At 46.6% G+C, this 19,440-nt stretch overlaps 1 protein-coding gene across 1 annotated transcript in view; it reads right to left on the bottom strand.

The window, feature by feature from the left end:
- Positions 1-19,440, bottom strand: part of LOC133052981 (histone-lysine N-methyltransferase PRDM9-like) — a 62,588-nt gene that overhangs the window by 23,144 nt on the left and 20,004 nt on the right. Inside the window, exon 14 of the mRNA XM_061137737.1 lies at positions 17,967-18,043. Within this exon, the coding sequence (XP_060993720.1) occupies positions 17,967-18,043 (77 nt within the window). The remainder of the gene's footprint in view (positions 1-17,966; positions 18,044-19,440) is intronic.

Consider the following 19,440-nt stretch of genomic DNA (forward strand, 5'->3'; position numbering starts at 1 on the left):
GGACCAGATGCCATGATCTTAGTTTTCTGAATGTTGAGCTTTAAGCCAACATTTTCACTCTCCTCTTTCACTTTCATCAGGAGGCTCTTTAGTTCTTCTTCACTTTCTGCAATAAGGGTTGTGCCATCTGCATTGCTGATATTTCTCCCGGCAATCTTGAATCTAGCTTGTGTTTCATCCAGCGCGGTATTTCTCATAACGTACTCTGCATAGAAGTTAAATAAGCAGGGTGACAATATATAGCCTTGATATGCTCCTTTCCCGATTTGGAACCAGTCTGTTGTTCCATGTCTGGTTCTGACTGTTGCTTCTTGACCTGCATACAGATTTCTCAAGAGGCAGGTCAGGTGGTCTGTTATTCCCATGTTTTGGGAATTTTCCACAGATTACTGTGACCCACACAGTCAAAGCCTTTGGCATAGTCTATAAAGCAGAAATAGATATTTTTTTCTGGAACTCTCTTGCTTTTTCGATGATCCAGTGGATGTTGGCAATTTGATCTATGGTTTCTCTGCCTTTTCTAAAACCAGCTTTAAGAGCTGGAAGTTCACAGTTCATGTATTGGTCAAGCCTGGCTTAGAGAATTTTGAGCATTATTTTGCTAGTGTATGAGATGAGTGCAATTGTGCAGTAGTTTGAGCATTCTTTGGTCTAACCTTTTCTTGGGATTGGAATGAAACCTGACCTTTTCCAGTCCTGTGGCCACTGCTGAGTTTTCCAAATTTGCTGACAGATTGAGTGCAGCACTTTCACAGCATCATCATTTAGGATCTGAAATAGCTCAACTGGAATTCCATCACCTCTACAAGCTTTGTTTGTAGTGATGTCTCCTAAGGCCCACTTGACTTCACATTCCAGGATGTCTGGCTCTAGATGAGTGATCACACCATCGTGATTATCTGGTTCATGAAGATCTTTTTTGCACATTTCTTCTGTGTTTTCTTGCCACCCCTTCTTAATATCTTCTGCTTCTGTTAGGTCCATACCATTGATGTCCTTTACTGAGCCCATCTTTGCATGAAATTTTCTCATAAGTATAAGTTTTAAGGTTGCTATTGCAGGCAATGGCCACAAGGTGTCAGGACTTTTCATGCCCAGTTGTGATTACCTTGAAAGTGAAAACTTCCAAGTTATAACTCAAGACTGTAATTTAATACGGAATGTACCTGAAGAATCACCAAAAAGCTTGTGTGTTCTTTCTGAACATTCTTATTTATTTATTTTAATAATTTTAAAAATGTACTGGCAGGTCCATGTGCATGTTGGATTTTTAGTTCCCCAACCAAGTGTCGAACCCTCACCCCCTGCATTTGAAGCACAGAATCTTAATCACTGGACTGCAGGGAAGTCCCCCGAAGCATTATTTTTTTAAAGTAACCTTTATTTCATATTGTAGTAACAATGATATACCATGTGATGTTGGTGGCCGGTGAACCGAGAGTATTTTCTATTTTGTTGTTGTTCAGCTGCCAAGTCAGGTCGTTTTGTAGGATCGTTCCCTTTTCTACAGGCCCTTTTATACTGGTAAGACACCTATTTGTATATACATAAGTGTACATAAATGTAAATATCTAGGTACGTAGATATGTAAATATACAGAGAGAGATATAAATGCCTAGGTACGTAGATATACAAATGTCTATATGCATAGAAAAGTACATTCTAGGTACATAGATGTACAAATACCCATGTTCATAGAGACATGCATTTCTATATACATAGGCGTATAAATAACTATGTACATATAGACATAACTATTTATATAGAGATATAAATATCTATTATAGATACATATAGACATAGGTATTTATATACATAGACATGTAAATATCTGTATACATGGAGGATGGTTACACAGTGGACAATGAAGGAGACCACGTTATAGACAAAATAAGTGATACAGATAGTGGCATTTATAAGAGCATACTAGGAGAGAGAAACACAAACAATTTCAAACAAAGAGAACAGAGCTAAGCAAGATGCATGTGACTAGTTTTAATGTGATGGCACTAAACCAACAAGTCCACAGGGGGTCAGTAGATGATGGCAAAGTCTGGAAGGGTGAGGTAGTGAAAACTAGTTAAATGTTTTACCTTTGTTTACAAAGTATACCTTATACATTTTTGGATTCATACTTGTTACCTCCTTAAGTATGTATCACCTATGTATCCTCCTATGCCCACATCCATAGTGTTTCAACTCAAATCAAGCATAACTCCAACTTATTGCAACTCTAGTTAGTCAATTGTTGGAGTTTCATGAAAAAGACACATTGGGATTCTTTTATATAGACTAGTAATGGTTAGGATTTCTGTCTAAAGTTTTTTTTGTTGTTTTTTTAAGGGTCCTTAGAGATCATTTAAAATTTCAACATTTCTTCCTGCTTCACCTTGTTCTGATTCAATGGACATTGAAAAAGTTATGGAAAGAGTGTTTAATATAATCTGAACTCACCAGGTATCTATTGTTTGGTGTACATAAAGATCTGAGAAGTAGACTTTGATGGATGTAAAAATAAACATTGTGGATATAGAACATAATTAGAAATTGCGAGAGTCACTTGACCAGAGATCAATCACAATGGATCCACGTAATCTCCCACACCCATGAGGACAAGTTCATCTTGGTAATAATATCAGCAACTGAAGAGTTAAAGTGTTATCACTGTGAAAATTGATTATGAAAAGAAATCTATAGAATGTTTTCATAGATAGGATGCAACTTTCCAAGAGGCTTTAAATTTCAGGTGAATGTTTTATTATTTGAAATCTTGAGTGGATTACAGACTCTGTAAGTTTCACAGACTGTTCAAAGTTACATTCTCTTCCATACTGGACTGAATCCATTACCTTTTGGTTCATGCACTTGTGACACACTTCATCAGCTTAGAGACAATCTGTGTTGGGGAGTGTTCTAAACCAATGTGTGCGTACCAGCTGCAGGTCTGACAAGAAACATTCACTCTCATGTTGTTGTAGTTGCTGCTCAGTGGCTAAGTTGTGTCTGACTCTTTGTGACCCCATGGACTGCAGCACGCCAGTAATCCCTGCCCATCACCAACTCCTGGAGATTGTTCAAACTGCTGTCCGTTGAATCAGTGAGCCATCCAGCCATCTCTTCCTCTGTCATCCCCTTCTCCTTTTCCCTTCAGTCTTTCCCAGCATCAGGGTGTTTTCCAGTGGGTCAGCTCTTCACATCAGGGGGTCAAAGGATTGGAGCTTTGATTTCAGCGTCAGTCTTTCCTATGAATGTTCAGGACTGATTTCCTTTAGGATTGACTGGTTTGATCTCCTCGCAGACCCAGGGACTCTCAAGAGTCTTCTCTAGCACCACAGTTCAAAAGCATTAGTTCTTCAGTGCTCTGCCTTCTTTGTGGTCCTACTCTAACATCCATACATGACTACTGCAAAAACCAGTAGCTTTTACTCTCACATATGGGATACCAAATTTGTTTTTACATATTGCCTGCTATATTTAGGCTCTTGGTTCATACTTCATGTACCCATGTAGTGTTGTATTTAAATCCAGTTTGAAACAGAGCTATATTTGAAGAACGTTTTGCCCACCAGCAGTGTTCTATTCTCACGAGCACCTCTTACCTTGGTGTGACATCTCAAAACTCAGAAACTCTTATATGTTATATGAATATCAATTTCATTTTAGCAGAGTTTAAACAGAGAAGTGACAAAATCAGGGTGCCTGTTTTATCAGGTTTCTCCAGGCAGAAAATTGAAGCTTGATGTGGTTCAGTTGCTCAGTCGTGTCCAACTCTCTGCAACCCCATAGACTGCAGCATGCTGGGCTTCCCTGTCCTTCACCATCTGCCAGAGTTTGCTCAGACTCATGTATATTGTGTTGGTGGTGCTATGCAAGCATTTCGTCCCCTGTCATCCCCTTCTCCTCCTGCCCTCAGTCTTTGAAATTTAAATTGTTAGAAGGCAGAATTCATACAGCTTATGGGCTCCTCGACTCAATTTTTTTGCAAGAATTTTCTTATGTATTTTTCCAAGTGTGACCTTTCATTCATATAATAGCAAATAACATAATTAAAAGAAACCAATTTGAAGCAATGGATTGTTTCTACCCTGACAATCTGAACACAAAGGAACCAGTGGGAACTGCAAAGATCTGGGGGCAAAGCTTTTAAGAGTAGTTTAGGTTCCAAATACTAACTAGTATGCTTTCCATTTCAACAATTCTTATTCTGATCAAGAATATCCTTTTCTAGAAGGCCTCTAGTGTGGCTGCCTCCTGCTAGAAGCATGGAAGAAGGAATCAGGGAACTTTCTATCTGTCTTTACAAGACAATGGACTCAACTATAAGAAATCCCTGGATCTTCCCTGGATCCTGACCACCACATGGCCAAAGATACTGGTAACAGTTTTGTTTTGCCTGTTAAAGTGTTTAATGTCAAAGATTCTTTCGGTTTCCTGATGTGGGTGACATGTGGGACCCAGTGGTGATTTTTTCTTTAAGAAAGTTATTTGCTAGTTCCCACATGAGGGTGAGGCCCCTGTCCAGGGATGAGAGACCCTGCTTGTGTATGACCTGTGCTTCCAGGGAGAGCAACTTTAAGCTAGTTTAAACCTGACCAACTTCTGTCTGCATGGTAGATTTAGACCTCTCTGTCTTGTCTGGGATTTTCCCTGGTGGCTTAGATGGTAAAGAATCTGCATGCAGTGCAGGAGAACTGGGTTCATCTCTGGATCGGGAAGATCCCCTGGAGAAGGGAGTGGTAACCTAGTCCAGTATTCTTGCCTGCAGAATCCCATGGATAGAGGAGGCTAGATGGCTACAGTCAATGTGGTCACAGTCAGACATGTCTGAATGATGAATACTTTGACTTTTCAATCCTGTCTGCACTGATTATGTTTAGACAAGACTGCTTGCTTTCTGCAATGAGAATATTGACACCTGACCATGTTCTGTGTGCACGAGGATGTGGAGACCTGGGTGTGGACTGGGCCTGGCCTCCATCCTGGAAAACTCCATGCCTGTGTCTGAATGTCAGTGCTCAGAGGTCTGGGGTCTGGAGCTGAGGTGGGCTTCTCTGGGTAATGTGCCCTCCTCTGAGTGGGGTTCCATGGCCCTCCCAGGGGTCAGTGCTGACTTAGGGCTCTTAGTCTTTCCTCCTTCCAGGCTCACCTGCCCTGAAGCTCATGGAGACTCCTCAGGTGGGCTACTTGGTAATTATTCCAGTTTTTCAGCAGATTCAGATTGAGTAGGGAGGTAGGTTCACCAGGCTAATTGATTCCAGGGTACAAGGATCAGGCAAAAAAAAATTGGGCAGCAGGTGAAGTTGCTATGTGATCGCCTTCCAGTTGGCCATCCCTGCTCAGCATACACCAGACCTGACCCCATCTCCTAGACCCACGCCTGTTGTGTTTTCTCAATACCTCAGTGGGAAAACAAAGAATGGCGCCCACTGGAACCAAGGCAGTGTGTTCAGCATTATCGTGACAGCTGTCAAAACAGTATCAGACAGAACCGAAGGGCAGGAGAGGGGGGACTTCTCTGGGACGAGAGATCATTCCAGGAACCCACTCATTTCTGCCTTTGGGGCCCAGCCATCAGGGACTTGGTGTCCTAACCAAGAGTCATGCAGCCCCAGAGGCAGGGTTTGGGTACCGTATGGGTCTCACCCCGTCCACACGGGTCTGGATCCTGTGCCCAGAGACCCCGTGTCTGCTCTTCACCTCTGTGTGTCTTGCCCCTTGGAGATTCCCAACTTCTGAATTGAGGCTGTTGCCCTGATTAACCTGTGGTCTTTCTTCTCTTCATCTTGTGACTTTCACATGAGGTCAGGCAACTTTGAATGGGATGCTGCTCTGTGTTCTGCTGGGTGAAAACCTTTGGTGGTGTCATATTAACATCATAGTGTATCACAGACCTAATCTGTAGGCTCGCCACTGTTTGGGGACCCCTAGATGGATTTTCTGTAATTTAATTTTGATTTTCTATTGGAGTCAGGTTCAGTTCCATTGTTTTATTAGTTTTAGCTGTACAGTAACTTAATTTGATTTTATATAGAAGGGAATCTATTCTTTTTCCATTTTTTCCCCTCATATAGATGATTACAGTCTCTTTAGTAGAGTTCCCTGTTCTTTTCACTAGGTCCTATTTGCTTATCAGTTTGTTAGATCTTAGTGTGTATATAAATCCTAAACTCTTTATCCCTTCTTTCTTTCTTTTGATACTCATAATTTGATTTTTGCAGGCTGTGAAGTCCGTTTTGTACATTAGGTCACTGGTATGAATTTATAGATTGTGCCCATAAGTGATCTCTCATGAGATTTGTCTTTCTGTCTCTGAGTTCCCTCACCTGGTGTGATGATTTCTTAGCACACCCATGCTGCTGACAGCATCCCTGTTTCACTCTGTTTTATGGTTGAGTGGTGTTCCAATTGTAGATGTACTGCCTATTCCTCAAAGGCTAATAGAGTTCTGCCAAGAAAATGCACTGGTCATAGCAAACACCGTCTTCCAACAACACAAGAGAAGTCTCTACACATGGACATCAACAGATGGACGACACCAAAATCAGGTTGATTATATTCTTTGCAGCCAAAGATGAAGAAGCTCTATACAGTCAGCAAAATCAAGAACAGGAGCCAACTATGGCTCAGATCATGAACTCCTTATTGCCAAACTCAGAGTGAAATGGAAGAAAATAGGGAACACCACTAGATCATTCAGGTATGACCTGAGTCAAATCCCTTGTGACTATACAGTGGAAGAGAGAAATAGATTTAAGGGACTAGATCTGTTGGACAGAGTGCCTGATAAACTATGGATGGAGGTTCATGGCATTGTAAAGGAGACAGAAATCAAAACCATCCCCCAAAATACAGAAAAATAAAAGAAATACAAAAAATCAAAATGGCTGTCTGAGGAGGCCTTAGAAATAGCTGTGAAAAGAGGGAAGTGAAAAGCAAAGGAGAAAAGGAAACATATACCCATTTGAATGCAGAGTTCCAAAGAAGAGCAAGGAGAGAGAAGAAAGCCTTTCTCGGTGATCAGTGCAAAGAAATGGAGGAAAACAATAGAATGGGAAAGACTAGAGATCTCTTCAAGAAAATCAGAGATACCAAGGGAACACTTTATGCAAAGATGGGCTCAATAAAGGACAGAAATGGTAGGGACCTAACAGAAGCAGAAGATATTATGAAGAGGTGGCAAGAGTACACAGAAGAATTGTACAAAAAAGATCTTCATGACCCAGATAATCATGATATTGTGATCACTCACCTAGAGCCAGACATCCTGGAATGTGAAATCAAGTGGGCTTTAGGAAGCGTCACTATGAACAAAGCTAGTGGAGTTATGGAATTCCATTTGAGCTATTTCAAATCCTAGAAGATGATGCTGTGAAAGTGCTGCACCCAGTATGCCAGCAAATTTGGAAAACTCAGCAGTGGCCACAAGACTGGAAATGTCAGTTTTCATTCCAATCCCAAAGAAAGGCAATGCCAAAGAATGCTCAAACTACCCCATGATTGCACTCATCTCACACGCTTGTAAAGTGATGCTTAAAATTCTCCAAGCCAGGCTTCAGCAATACGCGAACCATGAACTTCCAGATGTTTAAGCTGATTCAGAAAAGGCAGAGGAATCAGAGATCAAATTGCCAACATCCACTGGATCATCAAAAAAGCAAGAACTTCCAGAAAAAAAATCTATTTCTGTTTTATTGACTACGCCAAAGCCTTTGCCTGTGTGGGTCACAATAAACTGTGGAAAACTCTGAAAGAGATGGGAGTACCAGGCCACCTGACCTGTCCCTTGAGAAACCTGTATGCAGGTCAGGAAGCAAGAGTTAGAACTGGACATAGAACAACAGACTGGTTCCAAATAGAAAAAGGAGTACGTCAAGGCTGTATATTATCACCCTGCTTATTTAACTTATATGCAGAGTACATCATAAGAAACGCTGGTTGGAGGAAGCACAAGCTGGAGTCAAGATTGCTGGGAGCAATATCAATAGCCTGAGATATGCAGATGACACCACCCTTATGGCAGAATGAGAAGAAGAACTGAAGATCCTCTTGATGAAAGTGATAGAGGAGAGTAAAAATATTGGCTTAAAGGTTAACATTCAGAAAACTAAGATCATGGCATCTGGTCCTATCACTTCATGGCAAATAGTTGGGGAAACAGTGGAAACAGGGCTCCAAAATCACTGCAGATGGTGATTGCAGCCAGGAAATTAAAAGACGCTTGCCCCTTGGAAGGAAAGTTATGCACAACCAAGGTAGCATATTACAAAGCAGAGACATCACTTTGCCAAAAAGGTCCATCTACTCAAGGCAATTTTTTTTCAGTAGTCATGTATGGATGTGAGAGTTGGATTATAAAGAAAGCTGAGCGCTGAAGAATTGATGCTTTTGAACTGTGATTTGGAGAAGACTCTTGAAGAGTCCCTTGGACTGCAAGGAGATCCAACCAGTCAATCTTAAAGGAGATCAGTCCTGAGTGTTCATTGGAAGGACTGATGTTGAAGCTGAAACTCCAAAACTTTGGCCACCTGCTGCAAAGAGCTGACTCATTGGTAAAGACCCTGATGCTGGGAGGGGTTGGGGGCAGGAGGAGAAGGGGACGGCAAAGGATGAGATGGTTTGATGGCATCACCGCCTCAATGGACATGAGTTTGGGTAAATTCCAGGGGCTGGTGATGGGTGAGGAGGCCTGGCGTGCTGAGGTTCATGGGGTCGCAAAAAATTGGACACAACTGAGCAACTGAACTGAGCTGAGGATAAAAACTTGTGTAAGTGTCATGCATTGAAGTTAAGTAAGAATCATGTTGTTATTTTAATAAAACCTATGTCAGCATAGGGTTTGGAGAAGGCAATGGCATCCCACTCTAGTATTCTTGCCTGGAAAATCCCATGAATGGAGGAGCCTGGTAGGCTGTGGTCCATGGGGTCGCGAAGAATCAGACACGACGAAGTGACTTCACTTTCACTTTTCACTTTCATGCATTGGAGAAGGAAATGACAACCCACTCCAAAGTTGTTGCCCGAAGCATCCCAGGGACGGAGGAGCCTGGTGGGCTGCCGTCTATGGGGTTGCACAGAGTCGGACACGACTGAAGCGACTTAGCAGCAGCAGCAGCACGGAGTTACACAAAACAGGTCCACACGCCCCTGGCCCCACTTTCTCACATCCACGCCCCCGTGCCCTGCATCCCCACATCCACGCAGCACAAGCCAGCAGTCTGCCTCCTCTTTCCAGTCAGTCGTTGGGCTTCACTGAGGTGTTTTGACCCTGGGGAAGGAAATGGCAACCCACTCCAGGAATCTTGCCTGGAACATCCCATGGACTGAGGGGCCTGGTGGGCTACAGTCCATGGGGTCACAAAGAGTCAGACACAGCTGAGCAACTGAGGTGTTATACAAAATTGCCTGTGGTGCCACTGTGTTTGCATCTGCCGTCCACACCGTCATCCAATGAGCAGGAAGGACATAATCCCTTCTCCTTCTCAGCCAGTAAGTCATTGGAAGACATTATTAGTGGTAACAAGAATTAGTATTGTAACAAGGAAAATAAGTATTTGAAGAATCAGTTAATGTTGGGGTCTGAGTGAACGGATCATGTTGAGAAGTCTATAATTGATCATATGACAAATAGGGCCACCGGCACACGTTATTGAGAAATAATCTATTTTAGAACTGAATGATAGCTTAAGGGTTTGTAGTGTGATTCAGTGCCAGTTTGAGATAATTATCTCTTGGCCCATACACATGAATTTTATTGTTGGAACTAAGCTAATGGTGAAGGCATATGAGATCATCTTACATATAGAGTGTATGTGGTGCTTTTATAAATGTTAGTGCTTGTTATTATGATCGATGATATAAATAGTGAGTCTAGAGTGAAAGAGGAAATTTAATTTATCACATTTATTTGCAGTTGCACCAATTATTTGGTTCCTAACACCAATGGATAAAAGTTTGAAAAAGCCATGCTGTTAGTCAAGGGAGTATAGAATCAGCAATTCTTATCTACTTCTGTGGTAATTAAGAAGGTATTGTCTTTTCTTCCTAGATTCACAATCAAGTGCTTTTCTCTAAACTATATACACAGTATAGGGGGCCTAGAATGATTTTTGGGTTTAAGGATAGGAGTGGAAGAGGTAGGATGGGGAAAGATATGAGAGCATTTTCTCATGTAAAAGATGGAGAGATACTGTTTATGTGCTGTGTGTATTTGCCTCACTGTGTTGTAATGAGTATATATAAAGCGTATAGGGCAGCAATTACTGTATGAATTCCTATTAAAATAATTGCAATGTTTGATCACGAGAAGGATATTACTACAAATAGCTCTCCAAACAAGTTAATAGTTGGGGGTAGAGCTAGGTTTGTTTAACTTGCTGTAATCATCAGGTTGCTTATGATTAGTAGGAGGAACATTTGTAGGCTTTAGGCTGGGATTATTGTTTGGCAATGGACCTGGTAATTTGAATTTGCCAGGCAGAACAAAACAGAGGATGCGCAATTATTAGGGCTGTGGCTCCTATACAACTTCAAGGTGTTCGGGTAAGGATAGCAAAGTGCTATGTGGCTGACAGAAGAGTATGCAGTGAGTGATTTTAGGTCTGTCTGGCATAAGCAAATGGAGCTGGTTATAATTATGCCTCATAAGGACAATATAATGAGTGGATACCCTATGAAGTCTGTTAGGGGGTTTCAAATTATTGTAATTTGTATTTCGTAGTATACCGTAGCATCCAAGGTTTAGTAGTGCTGGCAGCATAGCCAGAACTATGGAGCCTGCAATAGGGGCCTCTTCATGTGCTTTAGGTAGTCAAAGGTGGAGGCCACAAAATGGTATTTTTACTATAAAGGCAATTATGCATACTAACCATATGAAACCACTGGATCAAGAGTTGGATACTGATTGGGCTCAGCATTAGAATATTTAAAGGCCCTACTGTATTTTGAATATAGACAAGTATTCCTAAGAGGGCGAGAGAACTTACTACGGTACAATATAAATAGAGACCTTCATTAAGATGTTCTGCTTGATTTCCTCTTTGGGTAATGATAATGAGTGTTGAAACTAGTGTTGCTCCAAATAGAATATATAACAGAATTAATATTATGACAGTAAATGTTATAATTAAAGTAATTATAGTATGACTAGCAGTGCTAATATTTTTTTTTTCTGGTAGAGATTCTTTTAATACGTGGTGTTGACAATTATATAAGGGGTCATAATGATGTAGTTAAAATCAGTGGTGGTGTCCATAGGCAGTGGGGGAAAACTAACGAGGAATTGAGGCTGTTATCATTGAATAAGGAGGAGTAGGCTTGTGAGTCTAATTAGTAGGCCATGCGTGGTGGTGTTAATTCAGATTAACCTGGTGATCAGGTCAGTCGTATTGTTGCTGACCAAAATCTTGGCCTTCTCTGCCTGCTGAAGCTGAATAAAAGAACATGGAGACTGAGTCTGGAGGAAATAGAAAGCTGGCTTCAGTTCTCAGCTGGCAGAGAGGGGAACCCAGCAGGCTCATGCCTCAAGACCTTTGCCTGCCCCCCTTGAGGAGTCTAGGGGCTCATAGAAGGAAGGGTTCACAGTCAGGAGGCAGTGTGATAAACAAAGGGGATAGGACTTTGATTTCTTCCTCTTGCATTTATTCACAGTTGCATCAGTTCAGTTCAGTTGCTCAGTCATGTCTAACTGATGATGGGAAAGACTGAAGGTGGGAGGAGAAGGGGATGACAGAGGACGAGATTGTTGGATGACATCGCCAACTCAATGGGCCTGGGTTTGAGTCAACTCCGGGAGTTGGTGATGGACAGGGAGGCCTGGTGTGCTGCAGTCTATGGGGTCGCAAAGTGTTGGACACGACTGAGTGACTGAACTGAACTGAAACCACTCCAGTAGATTCTTCCAAGTGTGTAGCCCAAAGCGTTCTGCCTGAGGGAGTTGAGATCACACAGGTAAAACTTAAAACAGCTCACAGGGTGCTCAGGACTGTGGAAATGACAGCCCTTCCTGGGCAGCCAGGAACCTGAGCAGTGATGAGACCCTGCCCCTTCGTGGTCCCAGGGAGAAGGAAGCTGATCGGCCTGCCGGCCAGTCCGAGTCACTGCTGGGAGGTCCCTGTCTATCCTGACCACTGGAGCGGCCCAGGGGGCCACTCTCTCAGGCCCCACCAAGGCCCTGCCCCAGACCCATGTGGAGAGTCCTTCCAGGCCGTCGTGATGGGAATCTGTGGTGGGAACTCAGCAGAAAGTGCCTGAGGGCAGCTGGGACGTTCCTTCACTGCGACGTGACATCGCCAGGTACACTGAGGTCACGCAGGTGGCGGGGAGTCCGTTTCCGATGGTGGTCTGTGCTGAGAAGGACACACGACTCGGGGAGGCAGGGGCTGATGGGCGGCGACTCCAGAGAGGCGCCTTCTTGGAGGAGGGGGCATGCTCAGACAGAACTGCGTCTGGGCCCGGAGCTCCATCAGGGCCGGCCGGCGGGTGAGGAGGGCAAGGCCGGGGCTCGGCCCCAGAAGTGGTGCATCTGGCCTCTGGTAGAGTTTCTGACCCCCAAGGACTGGGGTTATTGTCTGTCTCCTCACGGCTGTCCCGTGCCTGGAACACGACCTGGCCAGAGGCAGGTGCTAAGCAAATATCTGTGAATGAGTGGACGGTCCGAGTGTGGAGATGCGCAGGACAGGCGGCGTCAGGCTGCAGAGTGGGGGTTAAGTAGACTAGGAGGCCGAGCCGGGAGAGAGGCGTACAGGGTTTCTGAGTCTGGACTCCCAGCCCCATTTGGCTCAGCTCCACCCAAGCCCGTCTGTTCCCCAGACCCTCTGTTTTCTCCGGCACATTCCCTCTGTCCTTCACTCACCTGCGTGTCCTGTCCTGCATGACTTAAAAGCGGCTCCAAGTCTGCTCCTACCACCTTTGCCTGAAGCCTCTGTATGCTTAAGCTGGGGGATCCCAAGGGCGTCCCCTTAGATGGGGCCACTTCCCTGCCCGGGGAAGGGTGCACCTTGTCTGTGCCGTAGACTCTGCTCTCTGCAGTTGTCTGCCTGTTCGGGTCTCTGCCTGACCCAGGGCCGGGAGTGTTCATGGGTCGGTGTGTCCCTGCTGATTCTAGCCATCCACCAGGCTGAGTCCTGCTGGCCTACATCACAACACCGCCATTTACTGGTGACACATGGCCCACCCTGGAGCACTGCTGACAACGTGCCCACTGGTCTCAGCTGGACCTCGCTGTTGGGCCGGGAGCCAGAAGGTCAGTGCTGCTGGTGCCTGTGGGCCTGGCTGCCATCACAAGCCTTCTCCTTGGGGCTCCGTAGCTGAGCCGTCAGGGCGTGTGCAGAACGCGCTGCAGGCCAGCACAGGAGCTCAGCACTGGGCCTCAGCCAGAGAGCGGAGGCACCGACATGGGCCTGCCCTCCATTAGGACACTTTCCGGCCTCCTGGGCTCTGTTTTGTCAGACTTTCGAAGAATGGGCGGAGCTGCTGCGCTTATCCTGGCCCACCTACTCCAGAGCTGCCCTCACAGACCTCCCCTGCAGTGGGGTCTGACCAGTATATTCCTGGTCCCAGCACCAAGCCAGGGCGTCCTGGGGCCCCTTCAGTTAAGGGGTCAGGGGAAGCAGAGCTATTTTGTTTTGAGGTGGAGTGGGAGTCGTTTGGGTAGAGTTCTCATTTCCTCCAGCGACACTTGTGACTTACGGTGCCCAGGACTCCCAGCCAGCCTGTGGGCCGCCGTGGGACCCCGTCTCCTGTCGGCCCCTCTTCTGAATGGTTGGTCCATGTTCTGACTGCTTGGCACTTGGTGCTCCTGGGCTGAGTGTCTATTGTAATTGGCTAGGGTCTATTCTTTTTTTTTTTTTTTTTTAATCAGTATTTTTTCTTTTTTCTTTGAATTATGGCTGGCTTACAATGTGTTAATTTCTGCTGTGCAGCTCAGGGATACACTTATACAGATATATACATTCTTTTTAAAAATATTCTTTTACAGTTTATCATCGGATACTGAATATTGTTCTCTGCTATGCAGCAGGGCCTTCTTTAACCATTCTACTTACAAAAGCTACATCTGCTGACCCAGCCTCCCACTCTGGCCCTCCACAGCCCCCTCCTGCTCGGAGAGCGCCAGTCTGTTCCCTCTGTCCCTGAGTCCATTTCTGTTTCATATGTGTGTGTGCTCAGGTGTTCAGTTGTGTCTGATTCTTTGCAACCCCATGGACTGTAGCCCACCAGGCTCTTCTGTCCATGGGATTTTCCAGGCAAGAATTCACCGCTGGGTGAGTGCAGGCTCGTGGTCACTCTGACCTGTCTCAGACCTCTCAGAGGCCGTCCGCCCTGTGAGTGCAGGCTTGTGGTCACTATGGCCTGTCACAGACCTCTCAGAGGCCATCCACTGGGTGAATTCATGCTTCAGGAAACTCTGGCGTGGCACATACCTCTCAGAGGCCATCTTCTGGGTGAAAACATGCTTGTGGTAACTCTGGTCTGTCACAGACCTATCAGAGGCCATCCACTGGGTGAGTCCAGGCTCGTGGTCACTCTGACCTGTGTCAGACCTCTCAGAGACCATCTGCTGGGTGAATGCATTCTTGTGGTCACTCTGGTGTGTCACCGACCTATCAGAGGCCATCCGCTGGGTGAGTGCAGGCTTGTGGTCACTCTGGTCTGTCACAACCCTCTCAGAGGCCATCCACTGGGTGAGTGTAGTCTTGTTGTCACTCTGGTCAGTCACAGACCTATCAGAGGCCATCCGCTGGGTAAGTGCATGCTTGTGGTCACTCTGGTCAGTCACAGACCTGTCAGAGGCCATCCGCTGGGTAAGTGCAGGCTTGTGGTCACTCTGGTCTGTCACAGACCTCTCAGAGGCTCTCTGCCGTGTGAGTGCAGGCTTTAGTCATTCTGACCTGTCACAGACCTATCAAAGGCCATCCACTGGAGGAGTGTAGTCTTGTGGTCACTCTGGTCAGTCACAGACCTCTCAGAGGCCATCTGCTGGGTGAATGCATGCTTATGGTCACTCTGGTCTGTCCCAGACCTCTCAAAAGCCATCCCCTGTGTGAGTGCAAGCTCGTGGTCACTCTAGCCTGTCACAGACCTCTCAGCGACTGTCTGCTGGGTGAATACATGCTTGTGGTCACCCTGCTCTGCAACAGACCTCTCAAAAGCCATCTGCTGGGTGAGAGCAGACTTGTGGTTACTCTGGTCTGTCACAGACCTCTCAGAGGCTGTCCGCCGTGTGAGTGCAGGCTTGTAGTCACTATGACCTGTCACAGACCTCTCAGAGGCCATCCCCTGGGTGAGTGCAGTCTGGTGGTCACTCTGGTCTGTCCAAGACCTTTCAGAGGCCATCTGCTGGGTGAATGCATGCTTGTGATCACTCTGGTCTGTCACAGACCTCTCAGAGGCCATCTGCTGGGTGAATGCATGCTTGTGGTCACTCTGGTCTGTCACAGACATCTCAGAGGCCGTCCACCGATGAGTCCAGGCTCGTGGTCACTCTGGCCTCTCACAGACCTTTCAGAGGCCATCTGCTTGGTGAGTGCAGGCTCACGGTTGTTTTATTCTGTCACTGAGCTCTCAGAAGCCATCTGCTGGGTGAATGTGGGATCCTGGTCACTCTGGTGAACAGTTTCCACAGGGCTGTCGAGAGGCACCGTGTGGCTGCCCTAGCTGGGCCCACTTGTTGCGCTCTTGCTGCTCCCAAGCTACGTCTGGAGAAGGCTAATCCCAATGAGAAGCTACTTTCAGACTTTAGCTCACATCCCAGGAACTAGTCTTCCAGCCTAAGCAGGTCACTTACGGTTTCCTGTGTTAGTGCTCACATCCCCTAGAGAGTGGGCCATGTCTGGGGACACATGTCCTCTGCTGCTAAAACTGATATTAGCCTGTGTTCCCAGGGATGGACCACAAGGGGTGATTGGAGAACGTCTGCCCTACCTGCTTGGAGGCACTGTGCCCCAGCCCCTGCCTTCTCCCCACTCAGGTACAGAATGTGGGAGAGCAGGAGGGGGAACCTGGGTCCCAGTGAGACCCTCTCAGCAGAGCTGGGCCTGGGTCAGGCTTGGAGGGTGTGATCGAGAGGTTGCTGAACAGGATGCCACATTTAGAGGGCCTCCTGCAGTGTAGGTTTCAGGGCTAAATAGCAATTAAGTGCAGAGCATGGTGGCTGAGCTGACGGCTGTGGATCCTGCAGGCTGAACGCTGAGCCCTGAACGTTTGAAGGTTGTCTGGAGTCACAGGACGTGCTTGCTCTCTCTGCTGAGATGATCTCAATGGGGACCCAGGTTCCCCCTCCTACTCTCTAGAAGCTATCAAACTGAAGCCACTCCTCATGGTGAGCTCTGAGGAACCTCAGGAAAGAGAAGAATACCTGCTTTCCAGCAGCCATCAGACTGCAGCCACTCCCCACTGTGATCCCCGAGAAAATTCAGGGAGGAGAAATCAGGATGCTGGTCCCAGGTGGTAATGTATGTATCAAAGGGGATGATTTCAGTGAGATGGCTGCTGCATCTTCCCACACACAGACAAGTGCTAAGTTCCTTAACTTTAGATGCTGCCACCTGGTTTTGAAGTCCTAAAAGTTTTGTACTGAATAAAACAACACTCAACACCTGTATTATAATATTATTATGTCTATACATATGAAGTAGAGACCTTCCAAAGAACAACAAAAGTCAAATCTCAACATTTAGAACAGTAGCACCAGTGGTGGGCACTCCCCAAAAGATGCAACTAGTGGGGCAATTAGAACAGTCATCACCCCCTTCCCATAAGATTGTGGAGTGGACCCTGACACTGGGGAATTTTTACGGGGAAGAATAAAATCTGACTCCATGTTGAATGCTTTACTCTAACCTTTGCTTCCTGTTGGCCTGTTTGCTACAGGGATGCTGTCCATACATCATGGCGTGCCTCAGGAAACCCCGCCCCTCTGCCTCTGTCCGGGACCTGTCTACCTGTGGATGGCTATAGGAGGGAGAAAGTAACACATATCCCTCCAAGGCTGGCCATTCCAGGAGATATTTGCCAGATTAATGGCCTTTTTACTTTATTTCCTTACCTCCCAGCACTGTGTTCTATAAAAGACACTGGCATCCAGACCCTGACAAGATGGTTTCTTCGAGATATTAGTCTGCTATCTTCTCAATCTGCTGGCTTTCCAAGTAAAGTCATATTCTTTGCCTCAGCATCTCGGCTCTGAATAATCGGCCTGTTGTGAGGCGTGCAGAACAAGCTTGGACTTGGTAACAATCCCACAGGCATTGCAGTAAAAAAATTGAAACCTAAAATGGAAGCTATATTGTAACAGATTCAATAAAGACTCTGAAAATGGACCATATAAAAAGATCTGAAACCAAAAACCAAAAGGAACTCAGTGGTTGTCTGAAATATTTAGAAAGGTGTTTGTGCCCTTCTTGCCTGTATTCTCTGAAGCCACACTGGACAGTCAGGCCCTGTCCATTCAGGACACCCTCTCCAGACCCCGGTGGAGGTGCTCTGCCCTCAGTGCCACCTGGGTCTCAGGAGTAGAAGAGACACAGGCTGGGGAGTCTCCTCTCTGGTGCAGGGGAGCGTCACAACAGCCACCCTGTCTACCTGCCCATAATAAATAAGGAGGGTTGTCAACACCTGGGCAAGTGATGCTGTGGGCACCTGGACTGCCTCGTCCTTGTGAGATTTGGTGTTTAGACAACACAGAAGGAGGACCAGCCAAGAGGGATCCAGGGAGCAGTGAACCCTTCTTCACAGGGATCCTGTGAGACCCAAGACTCACTCTGCACACCCTGCTCTGACTTTTGGGAACTGGCCTTTGTCATTCTCTGGGCAGGAGGTGGGAAGGTCAACAGGGTCTCTCTTCCACCTCCTGAGACCCAGGTGGGCACTGGGGGCATCAGCCCTCCACCTGGGGTCCAGAGAGGGTGTCCTGAATGCACAGGGCCTAACCGTTCAGTGAGGCCGGCCCTCGTCCACAGTGCACTGACCTGCTGCAGGGTCTCGGGTTCCCTGGCATCCAGCTCGCCCATCGCCAACCCCAGCTTGGTGTCTTGGGGGCCCCTCACTGGCGGGCACCCAGCAGGTGAAAGCTGCATGCCCAGCGAGAAGGAGGAGAAGCCGGTGTGGCAGGGGTCCAGCATGCAGTGTCCAAGGCCCCTCTGCTCCCCCAGGAACACCCAGCCCCGCCTGCCGTGGCCTTTCTCCTCTTCAGTATGTGTCTTTGTGGTTGATGTTGCCAAACGCCTTCCTCTGGAAGAGAAGGCTCCATGACCATGGAAGGGGTGGACGTGAGGAGGTGCTGTATCCCTAAACCCAGAGAGCTTCAGAACTGATTTCCCTGAGCCCTGAACGTACTGCCTATTACATCTGTACCAACCAAGGCCGAGATCCAGGCAGATTCTCTGTGGAAACACTTTTCTGTCCAACAAGAGAGGTCTTGTTAACCCACAGCTGAACCCCAAGACGTGGGACGTGCTGTAACTGTGGATGCAGCAGGGAAGGTGTTTGAGAGGCTTCTTCCCGGGCAGCTCCCCGAGGCCCCTGGAGTTACTGAACCCAGAGGTGGAGCACTAGCGCTTCTCTCCTCACTGCAGGCCAAACGGTGCCTCCAACCACACAGCCCTACTCCTCCACCTCCCTGAGTTCAACAGAAACCCCCCAGTCACGAGTGCAAAGCACAGTCTTCTTGGTGAGCAGAGCAGAAGCCGGTGGGAAGAGGGGTGGAGGCTGAAAGCTTCTTTGTAGAAGAAAAACACGGACGTGTGTTCCCGTGTGTGGTGGCCGCATGCTGCAGTAATTGGTGTTCCCCACACATTTATGGGTGGGTTTTAGTTTCTGTATTTTCTAAGTTTCTTCTTTTTTAAACAGCTGCATATTATGAGAAGATTTTGCAATCAACCATGAGCACTTGCAAAATAAGCTCTTATTTTTTTTCTTTTTCTAAAATGTTGTAGTTTTCTATGGTGACAGATGAACAGCCTCCTACTTTTAAGTATTCATTTAATTGGCTGTGCTGGGTCTTAGCTGTGGCATGCAGGGCCTTCAGTTGCAGCATGTGGGAAATAATGCCCTGACCAGGGATTGAACGTGGCTCCCTGTGCTGGGAGCTCAGAGTCCTAGGTTCTGGATGAGCAGAGAATGCTGCGATCTCCTACTTAAAGCAAGGTTATATATTTATTTTCAGCTTGCTGGGTCTTCGCTGCTGTGCGGGCTTGTCTCTGGCTGTCAGGCGTCGGGGTTGCTCTCTCGTTTCTGTGCTGAACTTCTCCCTTCGGGGGCTGCTCTGGGTGGGAAGCAGAGACTCTAGGCTCTTGGGCTGCAGTAGTTGTGAACGGACTTAGTTGCTCCACGGCACGTGGGGTCTTCCCAGATCATGGATTGAACCCGTGTCTCCTGCATTGGCAGGTGGATTTTTAACCACAGTACCACCAAGGGAGTCATTCCCCATCCCGCTTCCTGGCA

This window comes from Dama dama, chromosome X (assembly GCF_033118175.1).
Source record: "Dama dama isolate Ldn47 chromosome X, ASM3311817v1, whole genome shotgun sequence".
Taxonomy (NCBI): domain Eukaryota; kingdom Metazoa; phylum Chordata; class Mammalia; order Artiodactyla; family Cervidae; genus Dama; species Dama dama.